General features: G+C 33.0%; 1 protein-coding gene across 2 annotated transcripts in view; it reads right to left on the reverse strand.

The window, feature by feature from the left end:
- LOC149898757 (nose resistant to fluoxetine protein 6-like) overlaps nucleotides 1–25,646 on the reverse strand; it is a 34,193-nt gene extending 8,547 nt beyond the window's left edge. For both annotated transcript variants that reach the window (XM_090114891.1, XM_090114890.1), the window contains exons 1-11: nucleotides 25,514–25,646; nucleotides 16,601–16,749; nucleotides 16,026–16,196; nucleotides 15,395–15,551; nucleotides 13,974–14,076; nucleotides 12,859–12,946; nucleotides 7,006–7,172; nucleotides 6,370–6,555; nucleotides 4,189–4,368; nucleotides 3,711–3,861; nucleotides 3,084–3,264 (exon numbers count right to left, since the gene is read on the reverse strand). In XM_090114891.1, the coding sequence (XP_089971017.1) occupies nucleotides 3,084–3,264; nucleotides 3,711–3,861; nucleotides 4,189–4,368; nucleotides 6,370–6,555; nucleotides 7,006–7,172; nucleotides 12,859–12,946; nucleotides 13,974–14,076; nucleotides 15,395–15,551; nucleotides 16,026–16,196; nucleotides 16,601–16,749; nucleotides 25,514–25,574 (1,594 nt within the window). In that variant the 5' untranslated portion in view covers nucleotides 25,575–25,646. The remainder of the gene's footprint in view (nucleotides 1–3,083; nucleotides 3,265–3,710; nucleotides 3,862–4,188; nucleotides 4,369–6,369; nucleotides 6,556–7,005; nucleotides 7,173–12,858; nucleotides 12,947–13,973; nucleotides 14,077–15,394; nucleotides 15,552–16,025; nucleotides 16,197–16,600; nucleotides 16,750–25,513) is intronic.
- Nucleotides 25,647–25,852: the final 206 nt, after the last annotated feature.

Below are 25,852 nucleotides of genomic sequence, written 5' to 3' on the forward strand. Positions count from 1 at the left end.
ATCACGGAATACCCACGGGAACTATGCGGGTTTTTCTTTGACTGCGCGGGCGAAGCTGCAGGCGGAAGCCTAGTTTTGAATATATCTGAACATTATCTTATTTATATTATTTACATAACAATCAGCAAACGAACCGAACCGAAACGAAACCGTCATAACTAATAATAATTAATTAGAAGTTCGGTATCTTCCAAACCGAAATTGATTAGCACAATACTAATAAAGGAATATGATTATGATGATGTGTTGTACAAATTCATTTAAAGAACGTAACAATAAAATAGGTTTTATAACAGACTAGCTGTGCCGCGCGGTTTCACCCGCATTGCTCCGCTCCTGTTGGTCTTAACGTGATGATATATAGCCTTCCTCGATAAATGAGCTACCTAACGCCGAAAGAATTTTTCAAATCAGACCAGTAGTTTCTGAGATTAGCGCGTTCAAACAAACAAACTCTTCAGCTTTATAATATTATATCTATATTATAGATGAAATGAAATGAAATGAAATATGTTTATTGTGGATTCATAAAAGATACAAATAAAATAAAACAAGAAACTTAAATCTAACTTAAATCTTTGTATGCCACAAAAGGCCTGCCACTCAGTGCAATACACTGATTTTCAGTGGTTGCCTTAGAATGCCTTGCTGACAGTGGATGTATTTTTTGCTCAAAACTGCATAATATTATTAAAAATGAGATGAAATAGCAACTGAAACTAACACAATACCAACATAACTCAAGGTGACAGGAGTCGGGAAACAATTTCAATAAAACTTGTAGGCTTCCATGAAACAAATAAAAAAGCTTGTAAAAAGAATAAACGTGTTAACGTACAAGCGAGGCAGACCGTGTGAATACATTCGACCGTCACAACCTTTTTAAAGCCTTTTTGGTAACAACGATTTAGAAAAGAGCGTGTATGCTGAGTCGTGTCAGAAGTGAAACTTGTTTTGCAAGATTCAAAGATACCAAAATTGTCGCCTTACTCCATGACGTGAAGATATTGCGTGACGAAATTTTACTTTCAACTCTCTTATAGAAGTTTCACTTAAAAAGGTATGAAGATTAGGTAGTGAAAAGGAACATCATCTGTCTTTAACAATTAGAAAATGATCAACTTTTTAGCGTTGATACAGTCTACCTGAATGACTTATATTTTTAAAACTATTCTGCATCTATCTAATTAATTTCAAAGCTATTATTGATACCTATTACTTCTTAAATACTTTCATCTCTTTATTGAATAATATTTTTCCCTGATCCAACTTCGCAATTACTATGAAATCTAATCTAATGTGTCATATTCTTCTTAATTCTTGGTTATAAATACGTGTCACAAGAAAGCCCTTACGAAATAACAAGTCACCAAGTCTCCAATCATCTCATCCTGTCACACCATATCCTCATTGAAAAAGACAAATTCATCAGCGTCAAACACTCCCGTGTTTAAACCGCCTAAATTCAGTGAACGCAAGACTGAAAATCCTTTCTCCGCATTTTTATTGTTATCCCGGATCCAAGCCTAATCCTGTTATCTTTCGCACGGGAATCGAACCCTTATGCTAAACGACACGTGTTCGGGCCTAATATAAATGGCTGTATTATGTCAGTGGAGAGAGGATTTAGGAATTTGTTTTTGAAAAATAGGTATATTCGGTAGCGAATGGATCTTTGAAAGCGTTCATTGTTGATGTTTGGGTCGAGTTTCCCCAAAAACTATATTCATATTAGATAGAGAAAATAGGATTGGTATAAACAAATGGAAAATTCAACACTAGTATGAAAATTCTTTGACAAATAGAATCCTACTACTATTATAAAGGCGAAAGTTTGTAAGTATGGATGTATGGATGTTTGTTACTCTTTCATGTAAAAACTACTGAATGGATTTGAATGAAACTTTACCACAATATAGCTTATACATCAGAATAACATATAGCATAGGTTTTATCCCGGAAATCCCACGGGAACTATGGCGGGTTTTTCTTTGAAAACGCGGGCGAAGCCGCGGGTGGAAAGCTAGTACGATATATTTCTTCCTCTAGTACCTATGTTTTATTTTCTCTTTTCGTGGTAACCCAGACCGAGCTAGGAAGAATAGTCTTGTTATTTTAGGGATAAGCAAAATATTTGACACAGAGTGCGAGTATATAATTCAGAGGAAACTGCTAACGGTTAGAGAAGCCATCTAATTTAGATTTGATTGTGAATTGACGAATAAATTAATACTAAAAATTAAGGAAAATTTAAATCGGGTGTTTTAAAATGACATCCTCTTTAAAAGAGAGTCGTCACTGTAAAAATACAAGAAGTAACTACAAATTAAATAACACAAATTATATATTACATTACTAGCGGCCCGCCCCGGCTTCGCCCGTGGTACATATGAAAAATAGATGTTGGCCGATTCTCAGACTTACCCGATATGCACAGAAAATTTCATGAGAATCGGTCCACCCGTTTCGGAGGAGTATGCAGACTAACATTGTGACACGAGAATTTTATATATAAGAGATTATATTAGCTCAACTATTTAACCTCCTCTATTTGATCGTCTATTCTTTAGGTCAAGTTTCAAGATGGAATTCTTGGGATTTAATATGGCATACCTTTAGCAATAGAATTCTAGAGACAATGCAATAATATCTATGGAATGGAACTAGTCTGCTTTCAGGTAAAGATAAATATGGCTTATTTCTAGGAAAGGTGGTGAGATTGCACAAAAGAAAAATTGGTGTGAATTTTTGAGCGAAGATGATGGAAGGAGTAGAAGAAAACGTTGTAATGGAAAACATAATGTTTTCTTTTTTTACGTTTTTATTTCGCTTTTATAGTTGCTTTATAATCATTTCAACTATCTGGAAAATGATTTTAAGCAAACACGTCATGTTGTCCTATTAATGCCCTAAAATGTATAAAACCGCTTCAAAGAGGTTCTATTCTTCAATTGACATCGATTACTTGTAGATTATTGATTATATTAGTGATAATATTATTTACTTTTACATCGAATAAATGATATTGTTTTTTATTACTACTTAAAATTGTTTTAATTACTAATAGCTTATGTATTACTTACTGTTACATCTATAGAAGTATCCAATAATAAAGATGCACATAGCAAACGCGAAGAAGTTTTGGTTCAGAGCATTAAAGATGGCGGACTCGAAAGCTGTCGCCTCTCGATGGTGCAGATCCCATCCCATCAGGACTGTCCCAAACGCTATTGGGATTGAAATGATGAACAGGACCTTGAGGAGCTGGAATGTGTAAAGCTTATAGTCTGATTTGTTCTTGGTGGAATTGCCTTTAAGATAATTATTAAAAAAAATAATTTGGTTATTTCCAATTTCGTGCTGCCAATTTGTGGTTGTAAATATTATTTTAATCTGTTTCAAATATAAATGAATTAGCGGAAATAGTGAATTAGTGAAGAGAATGTTGTTTTCTTTTCTAAGTTTATAAATTAAATTGTTTGACCTAATGATGACGATTTTTAGATGATTATTTATTTCTAACTTCCGACCGCGTTCAAATTTTTAAAAATGGCAAGCTCTTCAAAATGTTTTCTATCTTCTTGAAGATTTGTTGAAACAAGGTTAATCGACAGATATAAAAATTCATAATTTAACGTTACATATAAATAAAAATCAAATTTCTTAACATAGTTAAAATACTACAAAAATTCTACCAAACTACTACTTACCCAAGATTCTCCCAGATTCCATTTCTTATTCTGGGCTCGATGGTAAAACCAGGCAGTCAATACACCCAGGTGGTAGCCAGCCCAGTTACCCTGGGCGGAGACATACGCGTGGTAGAACGTGTCGTTGTATCCGAAAATGTTTCTTATTGACCTGGAAGTTATATGAAAATTAGAAAAAATTGCTTGTACCTATTGTAATGAAATGAAAGAAACAAACATACTTTCGCAATTATAAAATTTATAATACAACTAGCGGTCCGCCCCGGCTTCGCCCGTGGTACCTACATGTTTAAACTATCCTATCTCTGAAGTTGGATCGAACTGCACATGGTGTGTGAATTTTATTATAATCGGTTAAGTGGTTTAGGAGTCCATTGAGGACAAACATTGTGACACGAGATTTATTAATTATTATATATATATTAAGAAGATATTAGCAATAAGGATATCACAGAAACTCTGTTTCTCTCCAACTTACTCAGGGAATAAGCTAACACGTATAGGCAGCAGTTCCATGAAGTAGCTCTGCAGGAAGGGAATCAAGAGGCTGATCACCATCACCAGTGATAGCACTGGTACTCCAGACCGTGGCCATCTCCAGATGATGAGCATGATCACCATCGTCATCAGGAATAGTTGGGTATCTGTGCCTAGATACCTGGAATAAAAAATATATGAATACATTTAAACATTCGTATATACAGTGGATATACATAGGTATCAGGTATACACAATATACATTTATAATTTCACTAGTGGTCCGCCCCGGCTTCGCCCGTGGTACATATTTCGCAATAAAAGGTAGCCTATGTCCTTTCACGGGTATCAAAATATCTCCATACCAGATTTCATGCAAATTGGTTCAGTAGTTTAGGCGTGATTGAGTAACAGACAGACAGACAGAGTTACTTTCACATTTATAATATTAGTATGGATTAAGTATGGATATAAACATAACATACTCACATATTTAAAGCATAAAATTAAAATCAGTTTTGATGGGGTATTCATGATTATTTATTTATGTATACGTATAATGAGACACTAACTTTTATTTGAATAAACATATGTATTTCAGACTAACATTCAAGTTTCGTGTCCAAACAATGCATATCTTTTTTTAGTATTTGTTACAAAATAGAAGGAAATCTTTTACAAGTACTACAGTTGTTATTTTGAACGAAGTTTTGAACAAAGTTAAGCCAGATTAGAGTTCGTACAAAAATCCCTCCTTAATAAGTGCATAGGTACGTTATAAAAAACATATTGCTAAAATCTATGTAGCAATTCTTATAAGCCAAATGTGGCTATGTGGCATTACACCTAGCTTATGAGACGCCGTAATTTAAAATAATAAAAAATAAGATTAAGTAACTTTTTGTATTGTCAAGTTATGAAACGCATTATAAAAAGTTTTTTTGTTTGTCTGTTCGCAACAAATAAGCTCCGAAAATATGATATCGATTATAGATAACTAGCTTTCCGCCCGCGGCTTCGCCCGCTCCGTCAAAGAAAAACCCGCATAGTTCCCGTTCCCGTGGGATTTCCGGGATTTCATCATTTTCCCGGGATAAGAAGTAGCCTATGTCCTTTCTCGGGTATCAATATATCTCCATACCAAGTTTCATGAAAATTGGTTCAGTAGTTTAGGCGTGATTGAGTAACAGACAGACAGACAGACAGAGTTACTTTCGCATTTATAATATTAGTATGGATACGTAAAATAAATTATTTATGGATCTTTATTGTTATAATATATTGTAATGAAAATGTACGCTGATCGACTTGAAATGTAATGTTTCTAAATACTGAAATATTTTGGAAAAGCCGTACTGTAAATTAATGCTATTTATTCCATTCAAGTTTTCCCAATTTTTTATCTCCACCGGGAATCGAACCCAGGACCATAATTTTCTACTCAACCATTGTACCAAAGAGGTCTTAGAAACACATGTAATCTCGCATTATTATAATAATCTCAAATCTCACACGTTTCCTTTCACAACTGTCATTTTATTTGTTTTTTCTTAGAACTCGTTTTTTATTAGGCAATATAAGTACGATGTTAAAACAAATAGTTTTATGTATTACGTTATTATTATTAAGACATGACAGTTAAGTGCTAGGTCAGTGGGTATATTATAGAATTATATGAAATATGCAGATATTTTAGGTATAATTATTACATCTGTTCTAAGAATGATGAGAATCAGCGTAATGTTTGCTTTTCGTTTTATTTAGGCGTATTTTATTATTTTCTTGTGCAATTTATTATTTTATATTACTTCTTTCATTGTTTCATACAATCTATGTAATAGTTAAATGGGTTGTATACAATTTAACACGTAAAACATCTACTTACTATTAAAGATACAGCTGCCACCAGCTTCTATGATATCTTACCAAAAATAATTCAAAAAACTTATCACGATTCTAACGGGCTCCCGATATAGGTGTTATCTCAGCCAATTTTGATAAAACTTAACCAGGAAGATAACTCAAAACACTCACCACGCCTGCAGCAAGCACATATTATACTCAAACGGGAACACATTCGGCATCAGTATGACCAGCTACCACCAGTTCATCCTGCACACGGGTTCTTAGAAACGTCTATACAAATTTCGATAAAACTTTACCAAAAGGATAGCTCACTCACCACGCTTGCGGCAAGCACAGATACTCAAACGGGAACACATTCGGCATCAGTATGACCAGCTGCCACCAGTTCATCCTGCACATGTCGCGCTCTCGCTTCACCACCGCGTCCCACATGGGGCCGGATCCCATATGTGGGACCCACGTCATGGCGAGTCCCATCACCACTAGTACCGCTGGCATGAGCCTGTAGACAAAACAAATATAATTTCTATAGCCTATTAAAAGGTTAGACTCGTCAAAAAATATCCGATCATCGTTGTGTAAACATTCATTGAATTCAACACATTATTTCGGTGCAGTAATGTTCAAACTTGATTATAATCGTTGAACAGAAAACTCTGCCTAACATGCGTCGGCAGAGTTTTGCTGAAGACATTTTTAAGCGTGATTCTAATATCATTGTTCCCCGTTGGTTGCTAGAATAGAAAATTAGAATTGGATATTGATGTAGGTAGATACAATTAATTTTTGTTTGTATTATCAATATTGGATGCAATAGAATAAAAATAAAACGAATTCTTAAAAAGCAGCACAGAAGGTTGCCTATAATAATATAAGCGGTCTTTTCTAGGCGACCTTATTTTAAACAATTTGTTTGTCAATTAACCTAATAACTTCTTACGATATAACTTACCTAAGCCATCTATTAACAATAGCCATGGGGATGGTCTTCAAACTAAACTGATGGGATTCTGCATACGTCAGCATTTTGTAGGCCATTAAAAATCCTCCCATGACGAAGAATATCTGTACTATGATACGGGCGTTGAATAGCAGGGACTTGAAGAAATCGTCGTAGGACTGGAAGGAAGAAACATTACTACATAGAAAAAACATTACATTACTACTAAGTGTAAAAAGTTTGCATAAGGTACATAAATTTGTGCATTTTAAATGGGTCAAAATCGACAGTAAGGGCCCTTGTCCACAAATAATGTGCGAGGAATGTGTTAATAACCAATAGTATCGCTTTAAACGCTAAACGCTTCAAACTTCAAACTAAATGAAGCGATGTGATTGGTTATTTACAAACACATGCCTCGCTACGAAAGAAAAAGGTCAAAAATTACGATTCCAATGCGATTTAAAATTATTCAAAAGAAAACATTCGAAATTCAATATTCGATTGACCAGCAAAGACCGTGCGGCGCGCGAATTAAAAAAAATCACTCAGATTTTGGCGCGAATGCTTTACCGATTTAACAAAACAAAATGGATGCTTGTGGTTGAAAATTAAACATTGTTTATCCTCTTTGCGGTGTACAATACAGGATTTTATTTTATAGGTTACGATTTGCGGCGAGAAACATTGCATATAATCAGATGGTTGAATGGTTTTGAGATTTAACAGCAAATAAATGGAATTGAACTAAAAACACGCGTTAATGATACATTGGGTTTAAATAATCGTATTGTCTATCTTTAATAAGTGAACAAAGTTTAATTCGGTAAATCAGTCCGTTTAAATAGGGTCAAATCGAGAAAGGAGTCGGTTAAAAACAAACATACAGGTGAAGTATAAGCCAGCTAATAATGAATACACTTAGTTTAGAAAAATGTGTGCGTGTTAGTACAAAATGTCACGCGTACGGCGTAACGCAAAAATGTCACGCGTACGGCGTAACGCAAAAATGTTACACTAAATTATTGTCCAACCCCGATAAAGAAGTTTCACTTCAAAAATGTGTGCGTGTACTAGTGTACACACGTAAGAAGTGAAACTTCTTTATGGCCTTATTTTTCAAAAAATAATTTACTATATGCAACTTTACAGAAATACGTCGAATCACGCGTGGTAGGGATAAGAAAAAGATGGCGCGTAACGGAAAAATGTCAAGCGTAACGAAAAAATGTTACACTAAATTTTTTTCCAACCCCGATAAAGAAGTTTCACTTCAAAAACCTAAAAACACGCTTTAATAAGATGAAATTATTGTATTATTTTATTATTTGGTTTTTAAACGTAGGAGCGGTGATCCTTGATAAGTGTGCAAGTTTGAATCAAATCTGTCCGTTTAAAGTATGTCAAAATCGAGTCCAAAGAAGCCAACATACAAGTGGATTACTGTTATAAGTATAATTTAAATCTATACTGGATGTAACAATTTCATAATACACTTTTGTCATTATTTTGCACTTAACTGACTTTGAAAGTAATCAATTAGCAATAGAATTACAATCATTAAATGTATGGTTATTCCAAGGTCTTATATATTGCATAACTAAAATGAATGGACCGATATTGATTTAGTTTGTTTAGTTGCAAAAGTCGTAAGTGGAATCAATAAAAGATTTATTTGTTTTTTTCTGTCTTTTTATATTATGACATAACATACAAAGTTCAATTACAATCGAACCAAAATACGTATAAATAAAAGTATGTGTCACGAAAATGTTAAAAATATGTAATGAGTAATGACGATTCGAAAGTGCTTCTATAAGAAGTCTAATTGAATAAATAAATGTTTGAGTTTGAAAAATGAATTAATCCTACTAAAGAAACTATGCTAATTCGTTTCAAAAATATTTTTCCTTCCGAATTTGAATCTCTTGATATACAAACTTTTCAAAGAATATGCATGCACGAAAGACATAATAGTCTGTGACAATGTGATAATAGTTTATTACTTCTTTCTGCCATTTTTATTTGAACACATTTTTGAAGTGAAACTTCTTTATCAGGGTTGGACAAAAATTTAGTGTAACATTTTTGCGTTACGCCGTACGCGTGACATTTTTGCGTTACGCCGTACGCGTGACATTTTTGCGTTACGCCATATTCGTGACATTTTTAAGGTCATAAAGAAGTTTCACTTCTTACGTGTGTACTCTAGTACACGCATACATTTTTTTTTTATTGGCATTTCTTAGAGGAAGAATCATTATTAACTATTATCTAATCTATAGTTTAACACCACATTAATATTATAAAAAGCATAATTTTTTATAGAAAAGTACACAAACATTTTCTTTTAGCATTAAATGATAGTCACAATCCCAAGGTTGTTACGACCGATGCACATTGCAATTTCATATCGCAATGACCGGTAGGCCTAATTTTGCAACACTGTGCAGTAATGCAGTTAAATATATCTAAATGCTAGACTTAGTTTTCTAGATGTCGAGTATTTCGAAAGTGAACTACTTAATCTATACTAATATTATAAAGCTGAAGAGTTTGTTTGTTTGAGCGCGCTAATCTCGGGAACTACTGGTCCGATTTGTAAAATTCTTTCGGTGTTAGATAGCCCATTTATTGAAGAAGGTTATAGGCTATATATTATCACGCTACGGCCAACAGGAGTGGAGCTACGGGGTGAAACCGCGCGGAGCAGCTAGTCTTGCATAAATAAGTAGTTGACTTTAATGGGAAGGATAGAGTAAACTACTGACTCTTGCATACATAATTTAATGTATTTTTGTAGTAGGATAGATAAGGAAGATAATAATTACGAGGGTATTTTATTTCTTGTGGTAGAGTGATGAATGCTTGCGCTTAGTAGGGTGAGGTCTTAACCTCACCCTACTAAGCGCAAGCATTACACCCAGCACCCTTAGGTTCAATTCGATAAATAAGTCATTAAAAAATAGTTTATTACCTACTTGTTGGTAATCGAAAATGGATTGACGGTAAATGAAAACATTTTAAAAATGGTGATATTTTTTAGCTAAAATTATACTTGAAATTCCTTTTAAATATCTGATATGTTTTAGATAAAAAGGTAAAAATAATGAAATAGCTAGCTTTTACTGAAAGACTCAATCGAATATTTGTAGTATACAATTTCTTGTTTTTAAATCGACCTTCAAGCGTTCCTACAAAAATAAAACTTTTATTTCAGAAGGGCACCAACTTATCTTAATCCAAGCCTAGCACTTCAAATTTTTATACATTTCATCAGAACAGACGGTCACTTGTTTTATAGCGTCGCCTATCGTGACATAAAAACTTCTGAAGAACCAGGCTGTAAAACTGATACATATCCATGATTATTTTTCCGACCCAAATATCGACCAATAGAATTGCACCATTCGACGTCACGTGGTACAACCTACATGGTATTATACTGATAATTTTTTGAAAATTTTCTCTGGTCGTTGACGTCAAACTGACAGGTTGAATTCAATTGTGAAATTATTGGCCGACATTTGGGACGGAAAAATAATCCCCCGAATACCACACGAGCTTCAAAATTATCTGGCATTTCCCTCAAGGTTCCCTGCAAACAAATAAAGTCGTCAAGTTTTTCAGGAAAAATCACGAGCGCGAATGAAAAACTTGACTCCTTCATTTGTTTGCAACGAACCTATCGGAAAATATCCGATAATTTTGAAGCTCTTGTGGTATTATAAGTGAATATCTCATTTTGCTACAGCTGTCTCTTAAGTGCTTTTTCACTAATAATATGCGAGAATGTGTAGCGAGGAATGTGTTTCTAAATAACCAATAGTATCGCTTCAAACGCTTAACGCTTCAAACTTCCAACTAAATGAAGCGATGTGATTGGTTATTTACAAACACATACCTAACATCACATCCTCGAACATTATTGTTGGAAAAGTATCCTATTCACAATGGGCAGCGTTGGCCCAACAAATGATCGTGGTTGTTTGCCATTATGGCGATTAGAAACATCTACAATGACGGCCGATCACATTGAGGCCAGAGGGCCTTTTTTGGAGAGGAGGTTCACGATAGACTGAGATCGTGATTGCCTCTACTCGCCCAACGCTGCCCATTGTGGAGAGGTAACTGCTGTCTCTTAGGAATTGCCAACGTTGACAACTTGAATATGGGCTTAACATTAATGAATTTGGAATTGAGGTATTATCTTCTGTAAAATCTTTCTTAGTAGAGCTATTTATGGAACAAAACATGTTTTTGTATAGACATCTTGAATGTCAGAAAATGCTTTTGTTTTGCTTCATTATGTTTGACCGTACAGATTTAATTCTAACCATCTAACTTTGTACACATATCAAGGATCATTGACAATACAATAATTTCACGAGTACAAGCGTGCGTTTTAGTTTTTTTATATATTAATAATTTCATTTTTATTCTGCATATAAGTATACATAATTATAAATAACTAGCGGTCCGCCCCGGCTTCGCCCGTGGTACATATGAAAAATAGATGTTGGCCGATTCTCAGACTTACCCGATATGCACAGAAAATTTCATGAGAATCGGTCCACCCGTTTCGGAGGAGTATGCAGACTAACATTGTGACACGAGAATTTTATATATAAGAAGATTTGTCTAGTAAGGATGTTGTGGCAACGAAATTGACTTTGATAAACATATAATTTTTTTAGGAATAAAACATAATGACATATAAATATAATATACTATAATAATAGTGAACGTGGTCCTAAGGCTTACGAAAGCCTAGTACTAAGTACTAACTTAGGTCATTGACATTCATTAGGCCGTTCACCCGCTAAGGATTAGATTGTTTACAAAGCAATTGTTAAGTTAGATTAAGTTTAAGTTTTGCAAGAATTATCCGCCAAGTTTCAGCTTAGTCGACTTATAATTAAAAGCAAAATTGGATTATTTGTTAATTATTTTGGAAATTTATTCATTAACGCAATTGTTTATTTTAAATAATTGTTGTTAAATATAATGCTTTTAATTTAATTTTAAAAAAAAATATACTATTCCATTTTAATATTTATTTATTGTTGTTTTTGTTACACAATTAGTGAGTAAATAAGTCTTGTGCAATTGCAAGTGTGCCAAAAAATTAATAATGTTATTATTGACGGAAAAATATTAAAAATTTCTTCGTATTCAGTTTGCAAAATGTATAAATTATATTATCAAACTCCTTGTTCTTGTGCAGAATTGTTTGTGGTTTAGACTTTAATATAACGATAAACCTTAATGATAATGGCATAGATTTATGATAAGTTAAATTATTAACTTATTTAAAAAAAAAAACACAAATCACACGTGATTTCACAGTTATTTAAAGACCAATTAAAGTCAAATAATAATAATAATTGATCATTAAAATCGATAATAATAATAACACGCAAGTCAAATGCACTTAACACTATTTGCAATTTAGTTACACAATACATAATTATATTTATTACTGATTTATCTTCCATTAATTTTTAAGAAATAGAATTGTAATGTTGAAAATTATATATTATGGTGTTGAAAATTACGAACAGAGCTTTTTAGCTGTACTAGCTTTGTGCCCGCGGCTTCCCGCCCGCGTTTTCAGAGAAGATCCCGCATAGTTCCCGTTCCCGTGGCATTTCCCTGATAAAACCTATCCTATGTGTTAATCTGAGCTACTCTCTACGTGTGTGCCAAATCATGCAAATCGTTTCAGAAATTTTTGATTGAAGGAGTAACAAACATAGATACAAGCTTTCGCATTTATTATATTAGGAGGAACTAGTAGGATACATTTTTAACTAGAACTATTCGCGCTTACAATTCTAGAAATATGTTAAAAAAAATAGTTACATTTTCTATGAAATCAGGGTTTTCTGTGTATCCATAACCAATAAATATCATCGAATGAAGACCAAGGATCATCACCATTGTATAGAACCTGTAAACAAAGTTTTGATAAATATTTATTCGTTTTCGCTTTCGCTTCGCTTCGTTCGCTCCCTTGCTATATATAATTTAGCCTATATTATGTTGTAACAAATTATAGCGAATATTACGCGAGCAAAGCGTGCTGAAATATAGATTTCGCGGAGCCATTTTTGAGCTGAGTTATCAGGAATTGCAGATGAAAAATTTATTATTTTATGTATACACATTATTATGTCGCAATCATGTTGTTTCGTGATCAGTGTATTCAAAACTACATGTCCCTTCGCGCTTAGTATACCGATAGTTGGACACCCTGTATAATATATTTATTACTCTGTTTATTTATTATTCTATACCATTAGTTGAATAATCAACATCAAATGTATTGTTCTTAGAATAGATTACCAAGTAAATTTATATATTAATATTTAATTTCAACCTTAACATATACAGTGGGATTCCGAAGGTTAGAGAAACTTTGTTTTAGTTTACTGGTCCTTTGACAAAGTTTGTGAGAAGATTAAAGATTTATACGGACCTCAGATTATGTAGGACTTTCGGAAATATATAAAACTAGCTTTCCGCCCCCGGCTTCGCCCGCGCAGTCAAAGAAAAACCCGCATAGTTCCCGTGGGATTTCCGGGATAAAACCTATCCTATATCCCGGGGTAAAAAGTAGCCTATGTCCTTTCTCGGGTATCAAAATATCTCCATACCAAATTTCATGCAAATTGCTTCAGTAGTTTAGGCGTGATTGAGTAACAGACAGACAGACAGAGTTACTTTTGCATTTATAATATTAGTATATAAAATTAGTTTGACTTTGCTGGCATGGGCACTCTATAGAGCTTCGAAAAGTAATCTTTTTTAATGTATTATGTCACAATTTCCAAGTATGAACTACCCCCCTATTTCCAGATTGATAACTTAATTCATATATTATCTAAGTTAAATATCATCAAAATCTGTTCAGCCTTTTCGTGTTACAACGGAACACAAAGCTCAATGTGATAATAAATAACTCAAGAAATACTTACCGCATTGCTTGAAAACATTTGAAGATTCCTCCATCAGCACTGCCGCCATATTTTAAAGCTTTCCAATTCTTTTGCAAACAAAAGGCCAAAAAATATCTGTTGCCTGAATAAAAATAAAAAAAGAAATAAGTCAATATGTAATCAATCAAATGAATAAAGTTGTTTAGAGATTGTTCAAATAAAAACCAAAAAATACTTATATTAGCTATTTGCCCGGGTTTTTCCGATTGTGTAATAACTAACACAATATTTATTTAATTAGGAAAAAATGTTGTTTATCATGAAGTTGTATTATGATCTTCTACATTGAAACTTATTGATTTGGAAAAGTTTTTTTTTTAAATAAAAGCATGTAGGTATAAAATGTAGTACATTATTAACAAAAACATTAGTTAATATTAAATTTATCAAATAAATACTAATATTATAAAGCTGAATATCTTATTTTGAACGTGCTAAGCACACTACTGGTCCGATTCGAAAAAATATTTCAGTGTTAGATAGCTCATTTATCGAGGAAGGCGATGTTACACAATATCATCACGCTTATACCATCAGGAGTGGAGAAATACGGGTAAAACCGCGGGGCACAGCTAGTATACTTATATTATAATACTTAGCTGAAGATTTTGTTTGTTTACTTGAACGCGCTATTCATTGAGAAAGACTACATAATATGTAGCCTATATAGCCTATAGCCAACAACAAGAGCGTAGATACGGGTAAAACCGCGGGGCACAGCTAGTCAAAGAACTATGTAGTAATTTGTTTAGACACAAAGCTATTAACACATTACAAATGAAGGCCCCATAAATAAACTAATTCCAACTGAAAATAGCCGTGGAAATCCACACGTCACTTAATTATTCAATGCTCCTGAGTTGGGTGAAACTTTATAAGTGACACATCAATTACCGACTGTCATTTTTGGGAAAGACAAACATACTGGTTTGTTACATAATAAGTGCTGTTTTGGGTAGAGTTTGTGTATGGGAAGGTATTTTGAGATAATTTGTGATTCTAATACCTATCTCTAGGTTTATATGTATAATATATCAGATTTACCGTATATGTATTATATATATATCAATTTTTGTATGTTTCCGTAAACTATGTAATTTCCTTAGTATAAGGGTTCATACGCACTATGCGGGTAGCCGCATTACGATTAGCCGCATAGTGCGTATGAACCCTTCAATTCGGGTATCTGGTACCTAGTATTATTTTTGATTCATAATATTTCATATTACAATCATTTAAAATGCGTTGCAAATGTTTCAAAAACTTGTAAATTACCTATATAGGTATTATAGGTACTCACTTAATTTTTTTAATTATTTGAATATGTAGTATCATTGAGTAACATACAGTATCTAGGATGCATGAAAATATAATATTTTCCACTAAAAATAGATACTTACACTGCTTATCTTCAGGGGGCCAGAAGAAATAGTACGCAGTGCATCCAAGATTGACAAATAAGATCAGCAGTATCAACAATCCAATTACTATATCCAACGTGTCTATGGGTAGTTGATCTTCTTGTGTCTTACAATATCGGACTGATAAGGATTCCACCTGATAACAAAATATATGGTTAGTAGCTTGACACGGGATAAAAAAGACATGTGTTTTTGTGGCTTTAGAGTGGTCAATTTTAAAATCGGTCTTTCATTTTGGGTTAAGTTTATCCGTGCACACACACATACACAGCCACACACATTCATGGACTGCGGACTATACATACAAAACATTATGAACTAAACGTTTAACAATAGGCAAATGTTCAGTGTTGTGATAAAAGTTATTCATGATCATAATACTTTTTATTTGCTGCGAATTTTCAAAATTACCACTTATAATAAATTTTAAATTACATTAAAACCAAGAAACATTATGAAATCTTCTTCATAATACATATTATTTCTAACGCTATTATGTATCTAAAATATTAAAGTACAGCTAAACATTAAGATTTTTAGGTCTTTCCCTAATACCAACAAATTATTTTAAAATTAGTTATTCCTTAGAATACCTATAAAACAAACTTACCTGTAACCCATACCCCTCATGTATACTAGCGTTGAAGCATTCTCTCAAAGCAGTAACAGTCAGTTCGGTCACATTCGCATGAGATAAGTTCAGGCCACAGTGCTGTGTGCCACAGACGCCTCTGTGTAGTTTCGTGTGCTTGTAGTTATGGTAGTAGTGTGAGGAGAAATTCTGTAAAAAATATTTATTTTATATTATTTATATAGACCATTTAGATAGTATAGTAGTTAGTATAAAGAGCACTTACTTACTGGGCTTAAATATTTTGTATTGAGGTAAATATTTGACAATTTTAAAATACAAACAAATATTTCAAGAAATTGCATTAAAGCGAATGACGCGGGTTCGAATCGTTCGTTTCATGATTATTTTTCTATTCTATAGCTTAATTACTGTATAATTATAGTAATACAGTTTTTTATTACCTTTTCCCAAAAAAAACGGGGTTAAAAGCCGTTAAATTATCATACCGTCAAATAGGTAAATAAGAAAACACTTTACTGGATTTATAAAGCAAGCTACTTAATCCCTCTCGAAAACAAAAAAAAAACGAGTTTAAAATCCGTTAAAATTACCTTAATATACTGATACAATGGTGTTTCATCTTCCAGCAGCTCCATGTCAACTATACAGTACACAGCATCTTTGTCCTTGAGACATTTGTCGAAGTCATCCAACTCGGAAAGAGCCGGCATGGAACTGTAGTCGAATACATCCCGGGTTTCTATGGAGAAATGTTTATTTTTTATTAAAGTATCCGGTCCTCCCCGGCTTCGCCCGTGGTACATAATATTTACGTTTTCTCTACATAAGAACCATCCTCGTACTTCAAGGAATATACTTAATAAAAAAAAATTATCAAAATCGGTTCAGCCGTTCGGTGATTCTCCCAGCAAAGAATTTATTAAGAAAATCAGTAGTGACGAAATAATTTCATTTTTGAGAAAAAAAAATAGAACTATGTTGAAATAGATATTTATTTTTAAATATTAAATTTTCTAGTGTGCCACACATCTAATATTATTATGTTTTTGTGTCATCTGTACTAATATTATTAAGCAGAAGAGTTTGTTTGTTTGAACGTGATAATCTCAGGAACGATTCGAAAAATTCTTTCGGTGTTAGATAGCCCATTTATCGAGGAAGGGTATAGGCTTATATCATCATGCTAAAACTAATAGGATCGGAGCCACGCGGGTGAAACCGCGGGGCGGGTATGTTATTGCTATAAAGTATAAACATATTATTATGCTATGCAATAACATACAATATCATATTATGTGAGTTTTTTTATGAGTCTCGAACTCATAAAAAAACTGCTTTTCGTGGGAGTTTATAAAAATTCCGTCTAGTCACATCATAATGGCAAAGCAGAAGTCTAATATTGTTTTTCTCAAACGTATTTGAAGTGATTTTTCTTACATAGATAGACTTAGTTAATTACGACTATAAGATAAATGATTCATACATCCAAAACTAAAAATATAAATAAAAAATTCATGATTTTTATGGAAAAAAACATGTTTTTTTGCAAATTTTGAGTTTTGAGATGGGAATTTGTAATCTGTTACAATCGACTCTAATGTTTTTTTTTTATTTGTTATTTACATCTATAAAGTTATGCATATTATAAATTTACTAGCTTTCGGCACGCGGCTTCGACCACGTTGTCAAAAATTTAACAAATCATATACTAAAACCGTGCTCTTGAGCTCTATCTATTACAAAAAAACTGCATCAAAATTCGTTTTCTAGTTTTAAAACACATACATACATACAGAAATTAGGACAAACGCCGGAAGCGACTTTGCTTTATACTATGTAGTGATTATTAAAAACTAGTTTTATTAAACAACTAGCTCTGTGCCTCGCGGATTTACTCGCAGTGCTTCACCCTTGTTGGTCTTAGCGTGATGATTATATAGCCTCGATAAATGGGCTATCTAACACTGAAAGAATTTTTCAAATCGGACCAGTAGTTCCCGAGATTAGCACATTCAAACAAACAAACTCTTCAGCTTTATAATATTATGTAGTATGATTAAACCTACTACTAAACTTCGCTTAACCACTTAACCTAGGTTTACATTCATGCCATTTCACCATCGCAATGCAACGCAAGTTGCATTTCCGATCAAACCTGTTATTTGAAATAACTAGAAACAGCTATAAACAACGTTTTGTTTGTAAATAAACGAGATATTAATCTATACTAATATTATAAAGGTGAAGAGTTTGTTTGTTTGAAGGCGCTAATCTCAGGAACCAAATGTCTGATTTGAAAAATTATTTTACTGTTAGATAGTCCATTTATCGAGGAAGGCTATCAATAGGCTTATATTATCATCGCAATAAGACTATAAGCGGAGCGCAACAATGTAGGTAAAACCGCGGGGCACAGTTAGTTTTGTTATATTGAATGTTAATTGGAAAAAGGTGTCATTTTCAATTTATAATCTTATATATAAAAATGAATCGCAAAATGTGTTGGTAAGCGCATAACTCGAGAACAGCTGAACCGATTTCGATAACTCTTTTTTTATTATATTCCTTGAAGTACGAGGATGGTTTATATGTAGAGAAAACGTAAATATGTACCACGGGCGAAGCCGGGGCGGACCGCTAGTTTTTAATAAAAATTATGAAACAATATTTTCGTTGTTAGAAATTAGAATAGGTATTAGGTAACATTTCAAAATACATAACTTAGAAATTGATAATTATCGATATCATAGTCATAGATTAACGGTAGATTAAGTTAAACCCAGATTAAACAAGTTAGTTACACTTTTGAAATCTAGAAAGGATTGCAAGCAAGATTCTAAAATATGATGTAACTGCAGGCCTTTTTCGATATCAAGTTACCTAACTATATAGTTACCAAGTAATCGATCAATGTGTGAAATCATAGTAATAAATTTCCTTCGGCTTTGTCCGCTTTGTTTAAACATTAACAAATACTTAAATTTTCTTCGAGAACTCATCTATCCATTGGTGAAAACAGGATGAAAATTGGTGAAACAGTTTTTGAGTATTTCGAACAAATGTAGCAGAGATATCTGTTTATATGATATATATGTAATATCACTAGCTTTTCGCTCCCAGTTTCGCTCGCTTCGTAGAAACAAAAGAAATCATATGCTAAAAACTTCCTCAAGAATCAATCTATCTCTCAGAGCGTGTATGCCGAGCACACGCGCCAGAAATGAAACTTCTTTGGCAGATTCAAAGATAAGTACTTAAATTGTTGCCTTACTCCATGACATGACGGTATTGCCATGAAGCGACCTTCAAATTTTACTCTCTACTTAGCTTAAAGCGTTTCACTTCAAAAGCTTAGAAACTTCATCGAAATCCGTTGCGTAGTTTTAAAGGTCTAGGCATACATAGGGTCGGACAGAAAGCGACAGCGATTTTTTTTATATTATGTAGTTATTATATAATAATAATAATATGTTATATCCCTATAGTTGTGTCCACCAATGGGCTGGTTCCTGCCTCCTTAAAACAATATTTAAGGAGGTTGGATTTACCGGTAAAGCCCATGACAGTGGGGATACAGCGGGCAGTCCTTCTGGATAACGCTCGGATAGTCCGAAGGTTCCTCACTCAGTCGCCCTAGACTCCGGCCGTCTGGCCACTCAGCCGGAGTTTTTTTCACACCGCCGCGAGGCGAGATACTTGCCCCCCATAATATGTTTATCGACGTATAAATGTCGTATTAATTAATATCTCAATAGCTTATTTAAAATAAGTTAAGCTTATTAAATAGTCTAGGCGAGCGAGCGCCCACGAGCAACTTAGTTGCCCGGCAACTATTTTGTCTCTGTCGCTGTCTCCTCGCAAAGTTTTGAACGATGCGCTCACGAAAGCGACAGCAACGCAACTTTTTCTTTAAAATTTTCTTCATTTATCAACATGGTTTTAGAAGAGACGGTTGTGGTCTGTGCTCTTGTCCCGCATAGTTCCCATTCCCGTGAGATTTCCGGGATAAAACCTATCCTATGTGTTAATCCAAGTTACTCTCTATATGTGTGCTAAATTTCATTGTAATCGGTTCAGTAGATTATGCGTGAAAACTGAAAACCATACATACCTACAAACCTTTCCTCTTTATAATATTAGTATAGATATGTAATCGTAATTGTAATTACCACAAGTCAATAACTGCGTTAAAAACAACCGACTTCAAACTTGCACTTGCAACATTTACAAATACAGACAAAAATGCTCATAAAATAAAAACTACTGGGCCTATCCGAATAAAATTTTTATGGGACCAATTCGACACCATCCCGCATCGAACAAAAAAAGAATCACGTAAATCGGTTCAGAAACCACGGAGTAATCGGTGTACATACATTAAAAAAAAAAAAAAAAAAAAAAACATACCGGCCGAATTGATAACCTCCTCCTTTTTTTGAAGTCGGTTAAAAAGTAAAGTAGTTTTTATTTAATACTTTTTAGTGTATTTTTCAACACGAATCAAACGAGCTCAAACTCGATAAAGTTGAGTCAATATAATATTACTAAGTTCCTATGGCCATCTTCCGATTCCATCATCAAATCAACTCTATCTCATAATAATGTTTCATCGCTATCCAATTTACATGCGTATACAAAATTTCAGCTCAATCGGTTACCTGGAAATGAATCAAAGTTACTTGCTACATTTCAATTAAGTCATCGAGACCAGACAAAAATGCTCATAAAATAAAAACTACTGGGCTTATCCGAATAAAATTTATGGAACCAATTCCACACCATTCCGCATCAAAAAAAAAAAGAATCACGTAAACCGGTTCAGAAACCTCGGAGTAATCGGTGTCCATACATAAAAAAATATACCGGCCGAATTGATAACCTCCTCCTTTTTTTTAAGTCGGTTAAAACTACTGTGTACGAGAATAAATACGTTGACATAAATAGGTATTATCGCTACGCCGGTTACGCGGCAACTGGCCGGCGGCCGTCGCCTGGCAACATTTTTGTCGCCGTGCGCGCACTTGCATTGAAACCAATAGATAGGGCGACAGTTGCGTCGCGGGCTTGTCTCCGAACCCGCGGACAAAAAAGTCTCCCGGGAGTTGCGTCGCTACGTACGCGCACTTTCATACTAGCCCATGGCTGGAGAGACAAAATAGTTGCGGAGACAAAATTGTTGCGGAGACAAAGTTGCTCGTGGGCGCTCGCTCTTATAATGAAATCGCTGATTTAAACAATTAGCTGAAATGAAAATATGAAAATATATAATAAATAAAATGTAATGTTTGTTTGAATAAAATAAAAGTTGTAATTAATTTAAAAGCCAAAAATTTTAAAGGATAAATAAAATTGTATCTTTAATTAGTGACTGAGTACATTACCATTTTGTAGAATATATAATTAAATTGCATATTGTGCTCTTTTCCTAGTTTTTAGGTGATATTTTTCAAGGTTATAAAATGCATACATATTTGTCTATTTCCTTGTTTTCAAACAAATTTCCGTAATTTTTGGTTAAATGGTATTTTACAATATGGAAAAATATACTTAATATTAATAGCATTGTGAGAATATTCATGATTATTTTTCCGACCCAAATATCGACCAATAGTATTACACCATTCGACGTCACGTGGTACAACCTACATGGTATTATACTGATAATTTTTTGAAAATTTTCTCTGGTAGTTGACGTCAAACTGAAAGTGAATATTAATATTATTAAAAAAAGAGGCTATTCCAAAACTCTTATAAAAATTTTCACAAATACAAAAAATATCTAGCTGAGCCACTATCTAATCTATATACAGGGTGACTGGAAATTCGACGTGATCCTTCAAAGGGGTTATACTAGAGGTCATTTGCGACAAATTAAGTCCAGTTAACCAGGGGTCAAAAATGGATGGTTATTGAGCTATGAGGACCGATTTCGATACTTATTTATTATTATATTCTTTGAAATACGAGGGTGGTTCTTATATAGAGAAAACCTAAATATGTACCACGGGCGAAGCCGGGGCGGACCACTAGTAGTGAAATAATTTTTGGAACTATAGTTCCTGAGATTAGCCCGTTCAAGCCAACAAACAAACAAGAATAGATTAGTATAGTTTAGAAGGTATTATTTTCCGTACAAATATGATTGTAATTTCAAATTATTGCAAATTTATTAGAATTTAAAACATTTATTCAATGTTGAAAAATCACAAAAATAAAAAAGTAGAGTCAGTCAGGAAACGATGTTATATTTTAAATTAAAAATATAATAAAATAATGCAACTGCATTTATAATCAAATGCAATAATTCCAAAAACCTAATTATTTTTGGCTTTAATTAAGTAATTATTTTGAAAATGTTATTTTTGTTTTTTATTTCGGAATTTAAGGTTCTTACGTCATATTTAGAGGTCTTTTTTTAAATTAAGCAACAAAATATAAATATTTATTTTGTTTATATTGCATTATATTTGTATGTAACAAAATTCATGATTAACATCGGATTTTAATTATTTAATTATAATTATTAATAAAATTATATGTAATACTAGCTTTCCACCGGCGGCTTCGCTCGCGTTTTCAAAGAAAAATCCGCATAGTTCCCGGTCTCGTGGGATTTCCGGGAAAAATCCTATCCTATGCGGTAATACAAGTTACCTGCTATACGTGTACTAAATTTCATTGTAATCAGTTCAGTATTCATTACGTGAAAGAGTAACAAACATACGTACACATACACATGCATCCATCCTCACAAAATTTCGCATTTACATAATACTAGCTGTGCGTCGTGGTTTCACCCGCATTGCTCCGCTCCTGTTGGTCTTAGCGTGATGATAAATAGCCTATAGCCTTCCTCGATAATCTATATCGAAATAATTTTTCAAATTGGACCAGTACCTAGTGGCTGAGATTAGCGCATTCAAACAAACAAACAAACTCTTCAGCTTTTATAATATTATTAGTATAGATTAGTAGGATAGGATAGGATTATGTAGAAATAATATATTTATTGAGATAAAACCATAATCTAGGTTATCATCTATCAGTATGCGTAAGTTTTATCTTAATCTGTACAATGGTTCGTGCGTGACTGAGGCTTTTATTTCTTTTTATTTAGGTTACATTGCATCTTCATGTGTTTGATATTACGCGAGCATTAAGAAATTAAAGACTTTTAACGGATTTTAAACGTGATTTATTTAAATTATAACGCCGAAATGTGGGCAAAGTTTGTATTTATAAAATAAAATTAAACAAAATATAACAGAATATTTCAAAAGGAGCCGGGGCACGCAGCTAGTCTAATATAAAGTAATTTATAATTTCCTATCATTAATATATAATAAATTATTATATTGTCTGTCGGAGGTCACATAAGAATTAATGACGTCATAAAAATAAATTACTTACTTCATATTTTCAATCATACAGTTCATCTTTTTGTGTGATTGTTATATGTATAATTAATAAATAATAAATAATACTTTAATGTTTTTCTCGACTGAATAAAGAAGGATCTGTTTTGGAACAAAATAAATCACGATTTAAAATAACTTTTCTTTACATGTAATAGAATTGTGCAATACCAATGTTAATACATTATTAACTAGCGGTCCGCCCCGGCTTCGCCCGAGGTACATGTTTACGTTTTCTCTACATAAGAACCATCCTCGTACTTCAAGGAATATAATTAAAAAAGAATTATCGAAATCGGTTCAGCCGTTCTCGAGTTATGCGCTTACCAGCACATTTTGCGATTCATTTTTATATATAAGATGTGTCATATTATAAAAATATAAAATTAAATCAAAAGGCTCAAAATGCCTTGAAGAGCTTATCTACTAGCTGTGGCCCGGATTTTCACCCACATTTTTCCGCTCCTGTTGGTCTTAGCGTGATGATATATAGCCTACCTTCCTCGATAAATAGGCTATGTAACACCAAAATAATTTTTCAAATCGGACCAGTAGTTCCTGAGATTAGCGCGTTTAAACAAACAAAAAAAACAAACTCTTCAGCTTTATAATATTAAAGTATACCTAGATTAACAAAGAACCCAATGACCCTAAAAAATCCCGTTAATAATTCAAAACTTAGATACGTTATATAATATATTATTAACTAGCGGTCCGCCCCGGCTTCGCCCGTGGTACATATTTACGTTTTCTCTACATAAGAACAATCCTCATACTTCAAGGAATATAAAAAAAAAGAATTATCGACATTGGGCCACCCGTTCACACGTGACGCCGTGACAACGCGAAACGGGTTTCATTTTTATACATATAGATTACTTCCAAATATAGAGTAATATTATGTATTTTAATGTAATATTATACAATAATTTAATTGTATAAAGTACATTAAAGTAACCTTTGAGAAGAATACATAGAGATTTTCCCGCCAATTCGTCTCGTTAGAAATTTCCAGAATCCGGAGTAAAGAAAAAGTTTTTTCATTAGTACTTTAAAACTTCCAATATTTACTTTGTATGTATGTCCCTTTTTATAATGTTATGTGTCTTTAATTGGGGTAACGATAGACATAATATTATAGAGCTGAAGTTTGTTGTTTGAACGAGCTAAACTCAGGAGCTACTGGTCCGATTTGAAAATTCTTTCGGTGTTAGATAGCCCATTTATCAAGGCAGGCTATCTCCATTGATTACGGTGACCAACAGGAGTGGAGCCACGCGGGTGAAACCGCGAAGCGGAGCATGTTTTTATATTTTGATTGATAATAAATATACTTGAAAAGCAAGGAAAAACTAGAAAAACAACCCATAATATGACTTACGCGGAAGCAACAGTACCTACAGTCGGCCAAATACATGCCAAAATATCCATATTAAACGGATTATATCCATTTCCACTTTTTAACGGATTTTAAACGCGATTTATTCCGTCCACCAATAACCAAGATCAGTGTAATTTATTTAGCATTCAAGAGGCCGTTTAAAATATCGAGTTAAAAATTCGTTAAATTCTAAAAAATCTAAATATTGACAGAATTATTTTTGACCGTCTCCTAAATTCCGGGGTTACTATGTCACGTTTCATTTCAGATGTATACAACGAAATAAAATACTAAAAAGTTCGATTTATTAAACAATTGTATTACAGAATGAAAAATCTAATATAAATAAATCATGATTAAAATCCGTTAAAATTTCAATTTTTAAAAATTGATATACATTTAACTGTCTCCTAAATTATAATAAAACTATCATATTATAATAATGTCATATTTTATTAATTTTTTAAAATTTGAACTAAATCCATGCAGTACTTTTTGAGTTTAGCCCGAACATAGATACAAAAAGAAAAAAAATCTAATCCTATATTTTTGACTTCGATTATCGATATCTATGATGATCTATTGTAGATCACGTCCCAAGTTTTAAAAAAATATTTAATGTACAAAAAAAATCCATGTATAGTTTTGTCTTTAAGCTACGATTTTATAATATTATTTTATGTATAGATAATTAATAAATTACATACCAATATTATAAGTCCCATTTTGGGCGAGAACACTCACAGCACATAGGGCCAGCCACCACATTTTGCCACGAACTAACGACTAAGCTAGCGAACCTAGCAATTCAAACGGGGATAGGATCATAGTAAAAATTTTACGAAACCAGAGACAAATAAATGCAATGTTTTTTAATAGACAAATAAAGTAAGGTCTATGGTTATGAAATTAAGGTTATAGTGATGTGAGTGAATTATGCAATCTATTTTAGCTATGTACTTTTACGAATGTTCATATGAGTATTCTCTAGTTTATTGTTTAAATTTATAAGTATGCTATATGTTGCTATATAAATAAATTGGTTA

The sequence above is a fragment of the Colias eurytheme genome, chromosome 22 (assembly GCF_061535395.1).
Source record: "Colias eurytheme isolate Ceu_HAF_F1 chromosome 22, ilColEury1 Martin Lab GWU primary, whole genome shotgun sequence".
Lineage (NCBI taxonomy): Eukaryota > Metazoa > Arthropoda > Insecta > Lepidoptera > Pieridae > Colias > Colias eurytheme.